The sequence below is a fragment of the Oncorhynchus clarkii genome, chromosome 19, assembly GCF_045791955.1.
Source record: "Oncorhynchus clarkii lewisi isolate Uvic-CL-2024 chromosome 19, UVic_Ocla_1.0, whole genome shotgun sequence".
In the NCBI taxonomy this organism is placed as follows: Eukaryota; Metazoa; Chordata; class Actinopteri; order Salmoniformes; family Salmonidae; genus Oncorhynchus; species Oncorhynchus clarkii.
The window spans coordinates 8172608-8185635 of NC_092165.1; the positions used below are offsets into that span (position 1 = coordinate 8172608).

Sequence of the window (13028 nt, forward strand, 5' to 3'; positions counted from 1 at the left end):
TAACCCTGACCTTGAGTTGTCCATCTTCTTGAACTTTCTAGTACAGTATTGTATAGGCTATTATATTATATTATACCCTGTTAGAGCCTATTAAATTAGCATATTCAATAAGGCTACAAATAAAATATTTATCCAATTGATAGCCTGCATTTCATTCAATCTGAAAGCAGGTATAGGGCCAATACCACAACTATCTAATAGGCAGAATAATTACAGTGTAAACGTGATGTTTACATTAGGAGTGTTGAAAAACCTCCCTCCCCGCGATGCCTGCATCCGCCAATGACTGCAGCTATAGGTCACGGAGAAAGCGACGTGCCAGGTATGGCTGTTGTAGACTGCGTCTGTCCGGAGGAGGAGAGCTGGAGAGGAGACTGAGTAGAGCCTCGGTAATAAGAGATCAGACAAACACAGCAAGCAGCATGCCGTTTGGGATGGTAACGCTTCCCACTGTCCGATACTATCATCACTAAGCACTGAACAAATCTACAAAGCGGTAAGTCCTTCGATAGGTTTTTTAATTACGTTACACATTTTCATAAACGCTTTCTTGCAGCTGGGGGGAATCCAGTTCGGAGGTTCATATCGTATTGACATCTAACTGGGCGTAGGCTAGGCTATCTGCCGATCTGCCCGTCTGTCTGTCTGTCTCTCTCTCAGGTTGAATATATTCGATTTGATTTATGTCACAATGACAATATAACGAATATGTTGTTGTTGTCCAAATCTATTCGTTGCCGTTTTGCCCATCCGTTGAAACGACAGCAAATGCAACTCTGTGCCTATGTTCCAGTTTTGATGCGCACTCCATCCAATGGGCATGCAGTGTGTGTGATCGTCAACATGGAAATTGTAACATTAGAATAAAAACACTGGTGGGCTATGTGATTGAAAGGAACAGCATTGAATTGGCTCTATATTCAATAAACAACTAAAGCAGACTAAGGAACACCTATTCGCAAGTATTTTGTAATTAGGCTAAAACCGGTCAAAAATGTCCCGGGCGGCGCACGTATCGATGTCCCTCCCTGTTGATGCGGTGGTGGCGGCTCGGGGCTGGGTCGTTCCCAACAGTGCCGCATTTGCACGTAGAACAGTGACAGTGTCAAATAAGGTAGGAGCCTACCAACCGCGATGCCTTTGCACAATGCGTCCAGGTCCCATTGATAACTGCAGTGGTGTAAAGTAACAAAGTCAAATCTAGTTTGAAGTAGACCACTACTTCATTATTCTGGGGGGATATCTGTACGTTACTTGAAGCCTACAACAGTGCATTCTGAAAGTTTTCAGACCCCTTGACTCTTTCCACATTTTGTTTGGTTACAGCCTTATTTAAAAAATATATATATATTTTTACTCACCAATCTACGCATAATACTCCACAATAACAAAGAAAAAACAGGTTTGCAAAAAAATGAAACATCACATTTACATAAGTATTCAGACCCTTTACTCAGTACTTTGTTGAAGTACCTTTGGCATTGATTACAGCCTTGAGTCTTCTTAGGTATGATGCTACAAGCTTGGCACATCTGTACTTGGGGAGTTTCTCCCATTCTTCTCTGCTGATCCTCTCAAGCTCTGTCAGGTTGGATGGGGAGTGTTGCTGCACAGCTATTTTCAGGTCTCTCCAGAGATGTTCGATTGGGTTCAAATCCGGACTCTGGCTGGGCCTCTCAAGGACATTCAGAGACTGGTCCCGAAGCCACTCCTGCGTTGTCTTGGCTGTGTGCTTAGGGTTGTTGTCCTGTTGGAAGGTCTGGGGCAGGTTTTCGTCAAGGATCTCTCTGTACTTTGCACAGTTCATCTTTCCCTTGATCCTGACATCCCCACAGCATGATGCTGCCACCACAATGCTTCACCGTAGGAATGGTATTGACCAGGTGATGAGCGGTGCCGAGTTTCCTCCAGACGTGACACTTGGCATTCAGGCCAAAGAGTTCAATATTGGTTTCATCAGACCAGAGAATCTTGCTTGTCATGGTCTGAGAGTCCTTTAGATGCCCTTTGGAAAACTACAAGCGGGCTATGTGCCTTTTACTGAGGATTGGCTTCCGTCTGGCCAACCTACTATACATGCCTGAGTGGTGGAGTGCTGCAGAGATGGTTGTCCTTCTGGAAGGTTCTCCTATCTCCACAGATTCTCCTATCTCCACAGAGGATCTCTGGAGCTTTGTCATAGTGTCCATTAGAGGTCGACCGATTATGATTTTTCAACGCCGATACCGATTATTGGAGGACCAAAAAAAGCAGATACCGGACAATTAAATTAATCGGACAATTAAAAAATAAATGTATTTAGAATAATGACAATTACAACAATACTGAATGAAAACTTATTTTAACTTGATATAATACATCAATAAAATCAATTTAGCCTCAAATAAATAATGAAACATGTTCAATTTGGTTTAAATAATGCAAAAACAATGTGTTGGGGAAGTAAAAGTGCAATATGTGCCATGTAAAAAAGCTAACGTTTGAGTTCCTTGCTCAGAACATGAGAACATATGAAAGCTGGTGGTTCCTTTTAACATGAGGCTTCAATATTCCAAGGTAAGAGGTTTTATGTTGTAGTTAATATAGTATTTATAGGACTATTTCTCTCTATACCATTTGTATTTCATATACCTTTGACTATTGGATGTTCTTATAGGCACTATAGTATTGCCAGTGTAACAGTATACCTACCTGGGCTCGAACCAGGAACACATCGACAACAGCCACACTCGAAGCAGCATTACCCATCGCTCCACTAAAGCCGCGGGGGGAATAACTACTCCAAGTCTCAGAGCGAGTGACGAAACCCCGCTAACTAGCTAGCCATTTCACATTGGTTACACCAGCCATTAGGCTGATAGGCTTGAAGTCATAAACAGCGCTGCGAAGAGCTGCTGGCAAAACGCACGAAAGTGCTGTTTGAATGAATGCTTACGAGCCTGCTGCTGCCTACTATCGCTCAGTCAGACTGCGCTATCAAATCATAGACTTAACTATAACATAACACACAGAAATACGAGCCTTTGGTCATTAATATGGTAGAATCCAGAAACTATCATTTCGAAAACAAAACGTTTATTATTTCAGTGAAATACGGAACCGTTCGGTATTTTATCTAACGGGTGGCATCCATAAGTCTAAATATTGCTGTTACATTGCACAACCTTCAATGTTATGTCATAATTACATACAATTCTGGCAAATTAGTTAGCAATGAGCAAGGCTGCCCAAACTGTTGCATATACCCTGACTCTGTGTGCAATGAACGTAAGAGAAGTGACACAATTTCACCTGGTTAATATTGCCTGCTAACCTGGATTTATTTTAGCTAAATATGCAGGTTTAAAAATATATACTTCTGTGTTTTGATTTTAAGAAAGGCATTGATGTTCATGGTTAGGTACACATTGGAGCAACGATACGCACCGCATCGATTATATGCAACGCAGGACACGCTAGATAAACTAGTAATATCATCAACCATGTGTAGTTATAACTAGTGATTATGATTGATTGATTGTTTTTTTATAAGATAAGTTTAATGCTAGCTTGCAACTTACCTTGGATCTACTGCATTCGCGTAACAGGCAAGCTCCTCATGGAGTGCAATGAGAGGCAGGTGGTTAGAGCGTTGGACTAGTTAACTGTAAGGTTGCAAGATCCCCCGAGCGAACAAGGTGAAAATCTGTCATTTTGCCCCTGAACAAGGCAGATAACCCACCGTTCCTAGGCCATCATTGAAAATAAGAATGTGTTCTTAACTGACTTGCCTAGTTAAATAAAGGTATAAACATTATTTTTTTTAAATAGGCAAAATCGAAGCCCAAAAATACAGATTTCCGATTGTTATGAAAACTTGAAATCGGCCCTAATTAATCGGCCATTCCGATTAATCGGTCGACCTCTAGTGTCCATCGGGTTCTTGGTCACCTCCCTGACCAAGGCCCTTCTCCCTTGAGTGCTCAGTTTGGCTTGGCGGCCGGCTCTAGGAAGAGTCTTGGTGGTTCCAAACGTCTTCCATTTAAGAATGATGGAAGCAACTGTTTTCTTGGGGACCTTCAATGCTGCAGATTTTTTTGGGTACCTTTCCCCTGATCTGTGCCTTAACACAATCCTGTCTCGGAGCTCTACAGACAATTCCCTCGACCTCATGGCTTGGTTTTTGCTCTGACGTGCACTGTCAACTGTGGGACCTTAAATAGACAGGTGTGTGCCTTTCTAAATCATGTCCAATCAATTGAATTTATCACAGGTGGACTCCAATCAAGTTGTAGAAACATCTTAAGGATGATGAATGAAAACAGGATGCACCTGAGCTAAATTTCGAGTCTCATAGCAAAGTGTCTGAATACTTATGTAAATAAGGTATTTATGCTTTTTATTTTTAATACATTTGCAAACATTTCTAAAAACCTGTTTTCGCTTTGTCATTATCGGGTATTGTGTGTAGATTGATAAAAAAAAATATATACATAGAATAATGCAGGAACGTAACAAAATGTGGAAAAAGTGAAGGGGTCTGAATACTTTCAGAATGCACTGTACTTTTTATTAGGCCTTATTGTCCCTGACACCAACAGTAGGCTAGGGTACTCGGTAATCGAATGCTTAGCAGGACAGGGAAGAATGGTCCAATTCATACAGTTATCAAGAGAACATCCTTGGTCATCCATACTGCCTCTGATCTGGCGAACTCACTTAACACAGATGCTTTGTTTGTAAATGATGTCTGAGTGTTTGTAAATGGTCTGTTGGTCAGTGTTGGAGTGTGCCCCTGGCTATCCATTAAAAAAAAGCAAATTGTGCCGTCTGGTTTGCTTAATATAAGGAATTTGGATGGATTTATAGCTTCTACTTTTGATACTTAAAGCTACAATATATAACTTTTTGGGTGACCCCAACCAAATGCACATAGAAATGTGAGTGATAGATATGTCATTCTCATTGAAAGCAAGTATAAGAAGTGGTGTATCTATTCTATGTGCTCCATTTCTATGGTTCCCATTCTTAAGTTTTGTTTTTGCGTCTTTTACTTTCCGTTTTGCACACCAGCTTCAAACAGCTTCAAATAAAATATTTTGGGTTATGGAAAATATATTTCACAGCAGTTTTCATGGTCCAATGATTCTCTACCTGTTTGTTTTGCCACATAAACTGCATTTAGGCAACCTATTACAATTTTAGCAACCAGGAAAACATGGAGTTATTTCTGCGTAGTGCATCTTTAAGTGTATTTAAAAGCAGATAGTTTTAGATTTTTACTCAAGTAGTATTCTACTGGGTGACTTTCACTTCCACTTCAGTCATTTTCTATTAGGGTCTTTACTTTAAATCAAGGATGACAATTGGGTACTTTTTCCACAACTGGATAACTGTCGATGGTACAGTAAGGCCGTTATAAATAGAATGGAATGAGCTTGAATGAGGAATGGAATGAGCTTCTCTCTGTTCTGTGTTCTATTTCCTCCCCATTCTAGTTTAGGTTACATAACACTCAAGGCTATTCCCCCTCCAGTGTTTCCGTATTAGGGAGGATTGTGTGAATTAGGCTCGGTACCCAACTCCCAATGGTAAAACTGTAAGAAATGACTCTTTCTAATTTCTTCCTCTAATCCCACCTGGTAAGCTTTGTGGGCAGAGATAAGCTTCTTTAGTGAGCAGGTCAGGGAGTCGTTTAGCCGCGCCTTTGTCTGCAACACTGGACTGGACTCACAGCTGGGCGCTTCTAATGATATTGATAAAGCCGCAGTAGGATTACATTTAAGGTCAAAGGTTATTGTTGACGTGTGGAACAGATGGCACCCTATTCCCCTATTGGACCTTGTTAAAAGAAATGCACTAGGGTACCATTTGGAACTCAGTCTAGGGCTCTATCCAGCGGATTGATACGCTACAGTACCAGAGTACTTTTGGGCAGAAGTTGCTACCTGGCACAGAGCTAAAGAAAATAAACCACTTTACCGTTATGACTTTGCCAGTGACACTTTAGTTTATTTGACTTTTACTTTAAGAATATCATAGAATTATTACCAAACACCATGCGACAAGTAACCTCAGATGTGACTGCTTTTCCTATTTTGATTCACAGGTCTAGGATCAGCCATCGCTTATACCCAAATCATGACCGTAATTAGAGGGGAAAGTGTTTAACTGACTTTAAATGAGTGTCTAGGCCTAGGGGCTACTTTGTCCTACTTCTAGTTCTAAGAGGTGGTTTAGTCTGAGGGAACTTTTTGGCAGAAAATGACAGAAGACAGAAGAAACTGTTGTTGAGGAGCTGTCACCTTTACAAAGAAATTGTGACTTGGTCTCTCTTTCTCTCCCTCTTTCACCTCACTCTTCACCTCTTTCATTCCTCATCTGCTCCCCCCTTTTCTCTCTCCATCTCTCTTGTTCTCCCTCTCTCTCTATCTCCTTACATTGTTCCTTGTCATGTTCTCTGAAGGAGGGTAATGATGACATCACAAATTCAGACTGATACAGTGTGATCCATCATTCCTGGCCTGACATTGACATGGCAACAGGCAGGAAGGGTGAGTCCTTGACTTCTATGTGTGTGTTTCTGTCTGTCTGTCTGTCTGTCTGTCTGTCTGTCTGTCTGTCTGTCTGTCTGTCTGTCTGTCTGTCTGTCTGCAACTGATATCGCCCAAACATTAATTAATTTATCTGCCAGCGATTGTCTCTAAGTGCATGGATTTTCAATTCCCTTCCCGCTGTTTGTAAAGCCCTAATACCATGTCAGACCTAAGTTATACTGATAGACCAAAACACTAACTCTCTCCCTCTCTCTCTGCTATCTGTCTCACTCTCTCTCTCATAAAAGCGCAATGAAAACTTGCAGTCCTATACAGCTGCTTAGCCATGCATGAACGATATGTGTGTGCGTGTGTTCAGTACGTGCCTGTGTGTGTATTTCTGTCCCTGACCGAGTCACGCCCTTACTGCCTCTTCCCCAGGGTCGACCTCAAAGGGAGGAAGCGTGCGTTTCCCTGACGACGAGGATGCCATGGGCTCCCCTGTTCACCGTGAGGACAAAGCCAAGGATTCTTCCATCCCTGCTCTCCCAGAGCCTGATGGGAACTTCCTGGTTAAGGTGGGCGGGGTTTGGAATATGAATGCTCGAATTGCTTGTGCCAAGTTCAGTAGGCAAACATTGTTGAAGATTGCAGATTGAAATGTTATGAATAGAGCAGACATGATTCCTTATTCTACAGGTCATAGAGCCATGTATGTTCTCCATAACATATTTCTACAACGTTATGCCCTGCTGAATGCTCCCCTGATAGGTTCCTACATAAGAACTACTTAACGCATTTCATAAGAAGTGTGTGAGTATTTAATAAGTGTTTATATAATTTATACTGTGTTTCTCCTCTCTCTCTCTCTCTCTCTCTCTCTCTCTCTCTCTCTCTCTCTCTCTCTCTCTCTCACACACACACTCTCTCTCTCTGTTCAGGTAGGGTTCCTGAGGAGTCTGCATCGTTATGAGATTGTCTTCACCCTCCCAGAGGTGCCTGTGCTGGGGAAAGATGTGTGCTCCCTCCCTTCCTCCTCATCACCGACTCCCAGACCCCTCCTCAAAGTCAACCGTGTCACACCCACACCAGAGGGTACGTTGGAGACCAGGGCCGTATGCATTAGGGCATGTCAAAGAAAACGTTAAACCGTTTTGCAATGGAAAATGAAAATGAGTGTTTCTTATTGGAGTCCAGGTATTCCCTTCCTGTTTCAATCAGTTTTTATACTGTTCGAAGCCTATTGAATGCGACCCAGGATAGAAACTGAGATGATTGCTTCTGTGTTCCTTGTACAGGATCCAAATCGTCCAAATGGATATGAATTGAGTAAATGGATATATTGGTAAAGATGGGTGCAGTGTAGACCTGAAAGTGGCAGAAAACCACTAACAAGGCATATCTAATCTCCCATGTGCCCCTCTGCCAACAAACACATTAGCACCATAACAAGACACTGTTTCTGTCATTACTGTAACCTACTATTACAGTAACTGGTATGTTATCAAACCTGTGAAACTTGAATGTTTGTCTGGATCACTGGCGAAGGTCTCTTCCTTCTTCTACTTTTTCTCCCCCTCCATCCCCTGTCCCCAATGAATACTTGTCTGGCGCAAAGGTGACAATTTCCCTACCTCTTCCTCTCTTATCACCTATTCTACATTCTTTAGATCCGCTCTCCATCCCCTGTTCCCCTCCCAATGCCATCCGACCCATGGAGGGTGAGGCTCTGATCGGAATTACCAGAGGAATATAACCACTACCAGACAGTTATTACCAGAGGAATATAACCACTACTAGACAGTCATTACCAGAGGAATATAACCACTACCAGACAGTTATTACCAGAGGAATATAACCACCACTAGACAGTCATTACCAGAGGAATATAACCACTACCAGACAGTTATTACCAGAGGAATATAACCACCACTAGACAGTCATTACCAGAGGAATATAACCACTACCAGACAGTTATTACCAGAGGAATATAACCACCACTAGACAGTCAAATCCAGAGGAATATAACCACCACTAGACAGTCATTACCAGAGGAATATAACCACCACTAGACAGTCATTACCAGAGGAATATAACCACTACCAGACAGTTATTACCAGAGGAATATAACCACCACTAGACAGTCATTACCAGAGGAATATAACCACTACCAGACAGTCATTACCAGAGGAATATAACCACTACCAGACAGTCATTACAAGAGGAATATAACCACTACCAGACAGTCATTACCAGAGGAATATAACCACCACTAGACAGTCATTACCAGAGGAATATAACCACTACCAGACAGTCATTACCAGAGGAATATAACCATCACCAGACAGTCATTACCAGAGGAATATAACCACTACCAGACAGTCATTACCAGATGAATATAACCACCACTAGACAGTCATTACCAGAGGAATATAACCACTACCAGACAGTCATTACCAGAGGAATATAACCACTACCGACTCAGTCATTACCAGAGGAATATAACCACTACCAGACAGTCATTACCAGAGGAATATAACCACTACCAGACAGTCATTACCAGATGAATATAACCACCACCAGACAGTCATTACCAGAGGAATATAACCACTAGACAGTCATTACCAGAGGAATATAACCACTACCAGACAGTTATTACCAGAGGAATATAACCACTACTAGACAGTCATTACCAGAGGAATATAACCACTACCAGACAGTTATTACCAGAGGAATATAACCACTACCAGACAGTCATTACCAGAGGAATATAACCACTACTAGACAGTCATTACCAGAGGAATATAACCACTACCAGACAGTCATTACCAGAGGAATATAACCACCATTAGACAGTCATTACCAGAGGAATATAACCACCATTAGACAGTTATTACCAGAGGAATATAACCACCACCAGACAGTTATTACCAGAGGAATATAACCACTACCAGACAGTCATTACCAGAGGAATATAACCACTACCAGACAGTCATTACCAAAGGAATATAACCACCACTAGACAGTCATTACCAGAGGAATATAACCACCACCAGACAGTCAATACCAGAGGAGTATAACCACCACTAGACAGTCATTACCAGAGGAATATAACCACTACCAGACAGTCAATACCAGAGGAATATAACCACTACCAGACAGTCATTACCAGAGGAATTTAACCACCACTAGACAGTCATTACCAGAGGAATATAACCACCACTAGACAGTCATTACCAGAGGAATATAACCACCACTAGACAGTCATTACCAGAGGAATATAACCACCACTAGACAGTCATTACCAGAGGCAAACAAAGACCAAAGAGATCAATCCATCAGCTCCCATTTCAGCCATGAATCGATTCAGAGAGAGGAGACCAGAATAAGAGATTATTTTGCATTGCTCCCCCCCTCTCTTTTACACCTCTGCTACTCTCTGTTGTTATCAACTATGCATAGTCACTTTAATAACTCTACCTACATATATGTATATATGTGTATGTATGTATATATAGTCTCGCTATTGGTATTTTACTGCTGCTCTTTAGTTACTTGTACTTGTATTTATTTTTCTTATTCCATCTGCATTGTTGGTTATGGGCTCATAAGTAAGCATTTAACTGTAAGGTCTACACCTGCACATGTGACCAATACAATTTGATTTGTTTCCCTGGCTTCGTCCCAAATGTCCCCTTGTCAACCCATTCCCTATACAGTGCACTGCTTTCGATCAGCGCCCATACGGCAGGCCCATAGTCCTTTGGACAAAGGTAGTACACAATGTAGGGAATAGGGCACCATTTGAATTTTAGGGGGAAAGAATCTGATCTCCCCTCTGGGCTTTCAGAGTGGCTTCCTGTAAGAGAACCCTGGGTTGTGTCACGGAGAGCAGCCTATTCTATTAACTTGAAACATTGAATATTCCCTATAGGCCCTGATCAAATTAGTGTACTATATAGGGAATATGGTGGCATTTCAGACACAGATTTTATGGTATGTGGAGAACTATGGCGAATTACATTGAAGTAAATACTGGTTATAAATACTCAATAGACTACTGTCTCTCAGTCTTACGTTACTTCTGTCTGTTTGATGACTTTTTGTCTCTGTCTTCATGTCACTCTTTCCCGACCATTCCTGTCCTTTTATTATTGACTGTCTCCATCTTTCTCTCCTTTTTTCTGTCTTTCTTTTTTCTCTCCCTTTCTTTTTCTACCTCTGTCTGTCTCCCTCCCTCTCTCCATCCATTCCCTGTCTCCCTCCCTCTCTCCATCCATTCCCTGTCTCCCTCCCTCTCTCCATCCATTCCCTGTCTCCCTCCCTCTCTCCATCCATTCCCTGTCTCCCTCCCTCTCTCCATCCATTCCCTGTCTCTCTCCCTCTCTCCATCCATTCCCTGTCTCTCTCCCTCTCTCCATCCATTCCCTGTCTCCCTCCCTCTCTCCATCCATTCCCTGTCTCCCTCCCTCTCTCCGTTCATTCCCTGTCTCCCTCCCTCTCTCCGTCCATTCCCTGTCTCTCTCCCTCTCTCCATCCATTCCCTGTCTCTCTCCCTCTCTCCATCCATTCCTTGTTTCTCTTGGTCCATCTGCCATCTCCTGCTATCTCCCTCCCTCCCTCCCTCCCTCCCTCCCTCCCTCCCTCCCTCCCTCCCTCCCTCCCTCCCTCCCTCCCTCCCTCTAGGTGGGGTGAAGGTGACGTGTGAGTACACCACCCATCAGGAGGGGGTGCTGCAGGAGGAGCTGACCCTGGTCAGCCGGGGGAAGAAGGACCAACGTCTGCGGGTCAGACTACAGGCCCGGGTCATGGGTGAGTTACTCCTGTGTGCCTGGTCATGTGTGGACACAGTCATACACACAGAAACACACACAGTGACACACATACTGATCATCTGGGCAGTAACCCTGTGTTAATAGGGGAAATATCTGCAGTTAGTTACTTATGGTATTTACAGTAAGGCATACTGCTGAGTTAAATGCTATTATGCAACAGATGTACTATGGCCTGTCAGTGTTAAAGGGTGGACAGCACCCTCTGGTGGACTAAGAGGTCTCTGCAACTTCCTCTACATCACACACTCACTATGATCCTTTACTCAGCAAAATAACAGTGACTCTTCCGCTCTCTTTCTCAATCTCCCTACCTCTCTCTTTCTCTCTCTCGCCCTATCTCTTACCCGCCAACCCAATCTACCCCACCCTCTCCCTCCTTCCCTCTCTCTTCTCCCTATCTCTCCCTCCCTCCCCCTCTCCCTCTCTCTGTAGATCGTCACCATGGTACTCCTATGCTGCTGGAGGGGGTGCGGTGTCTGGGGGCGGAGAAAGAAAAAAGGAAATGAGCCGTCTGTCCCTTTATATCTTTCCCCTCCTGTAGAGACCAGCCATCATCCATCCCTTTATATCATCCCCTACTGTAGAGACCAGCCATCATGTATCCCTTTATATCTTCCCCCTCCTGTAGAGACCAGCCATCGTCCGTCCCTTTATATCTTCCCCCTCCTGTAGAGACCAGCCATCATCCATCCCTTTATATCTTCCACCTCCTGTAGAGACCAGCCATCATGTATCCCTTTATATCATCCCCTCCTGTAGAGACCAGCCATCATCCATCCCTTTATATCATCCCCTACTGTAGAGACCAGCCATCATGTATCCCTTTATATCATCCCCTCCTGTAGAGACCAGCCATCATGTATCCCTTTATATCATCCCCTACTGTAGAGACCAGCCATCATGTATCCCTTTATATCATCCCCTACTGTAGAGACCAGCCATCATGTATCCCTTTATATCATCCCCTACTGTAGAGACCAGCCATCATGTATCCCTTTATATCATCCCCTCCTGTAGAGACCAGCCATCATGTATCCCTTTATATCATCCCCTACTGTAGAGACCAGCCATCATGTATCCCTTTATATCTTCCCCCTCCTGTAGAGACCAGCCATCATCCATCCCTTTATATCATCCCCTCCTGTAGAGACCAGCCATCATCCGTCCCTTTATATCTTCCCCCTCCTGTAGAGACCAGCCATCATCCGTCACTTTATATCTTCCCCCTCCTGTAGAGACCAGCCATCATCCGTCACTTTATATCTTCCCCCTCCTGTAGAGACCAGCCATCATCCGTCACTTTATATCTTCCCCCTCCTGTAGAGACCAGACATCATCCGTCCCTTTATATCTTCCCCCTCCTGTAGAGACCAGCCATCATCCGTCACTTTATATCTTACTCCTCCTGTAGAGACCAGCCATCATCCGTCACTTTATATCTTCCCCCTCCTGTAGAGACCAGACATCATCCGTCCCTTTATATCTTCCCCCTCCTGTAGAGACCAGCCATCATCCGTCACTTTATATCTTACTCCTCCTGTAGAGACCAGCCATCGTCCATCCCTTTATGTCTTACTCCTCCTGTAGAGACCAGCCATCATCCGTTCATTTATATCTTCCCCCTCCTGTAGAGACCAGCTGTCGTAGTGGAACAAAACCAGCACTTACCTGCACTTAG

At 43.3% G+C, this 13028-nt stretch overlaps 1 protein-coding gene across 1 annotated transcript; it reads left to right on the top strand.

The window, feature by feature from the left end:
* The first annotated feature begins 378 nt into the window (after positions 1-378).
* LOC139374111 (adipose-secreted signaling protein-like) lies at positions 379-12074 on the top strand. Its single transcript, XM_071115107.1, has 6 exons — positions 379-496; positions 6446-6533; positions 6957-7093; positions 7457-7610; positions 11202-11327; positions 11783-12074. The coding sequence occupies exons 2-6, from the start codon at positions 6515-6517 to the stop codon at positions 11854-11856; spliced, it is 510 nt and encodes a 169-aa protein (XP_070971208.1). The 5' UTR covers positions 379-496; positions 6446-6514; the 3' UTR covers positions 11857-12074.
* The last annotated feature ends 954 nt before the right edge of the window (positions 12075-13028 follow it).

Bases quoted from the DNA above. Each gene is read 5' to 3' on its own strand.
- LOC139374111 (XM_071115107.1), top strand. The intron at 7,094-7,456 runs GTGGGCGGGGTT...CTCTCTGTTCAG, and splicing joins ATGGGAACTTCCTGGTTAAG to GTAGGGTTCCTGAGGAGTCT. The intron at 11,328-11,782 runs GTGAGTTACTCC...CTCTCTCTGTAG, and splicing joins ACTACAGGCCCGGGTCATGG to ATCGTCACCATGGTACTCCT.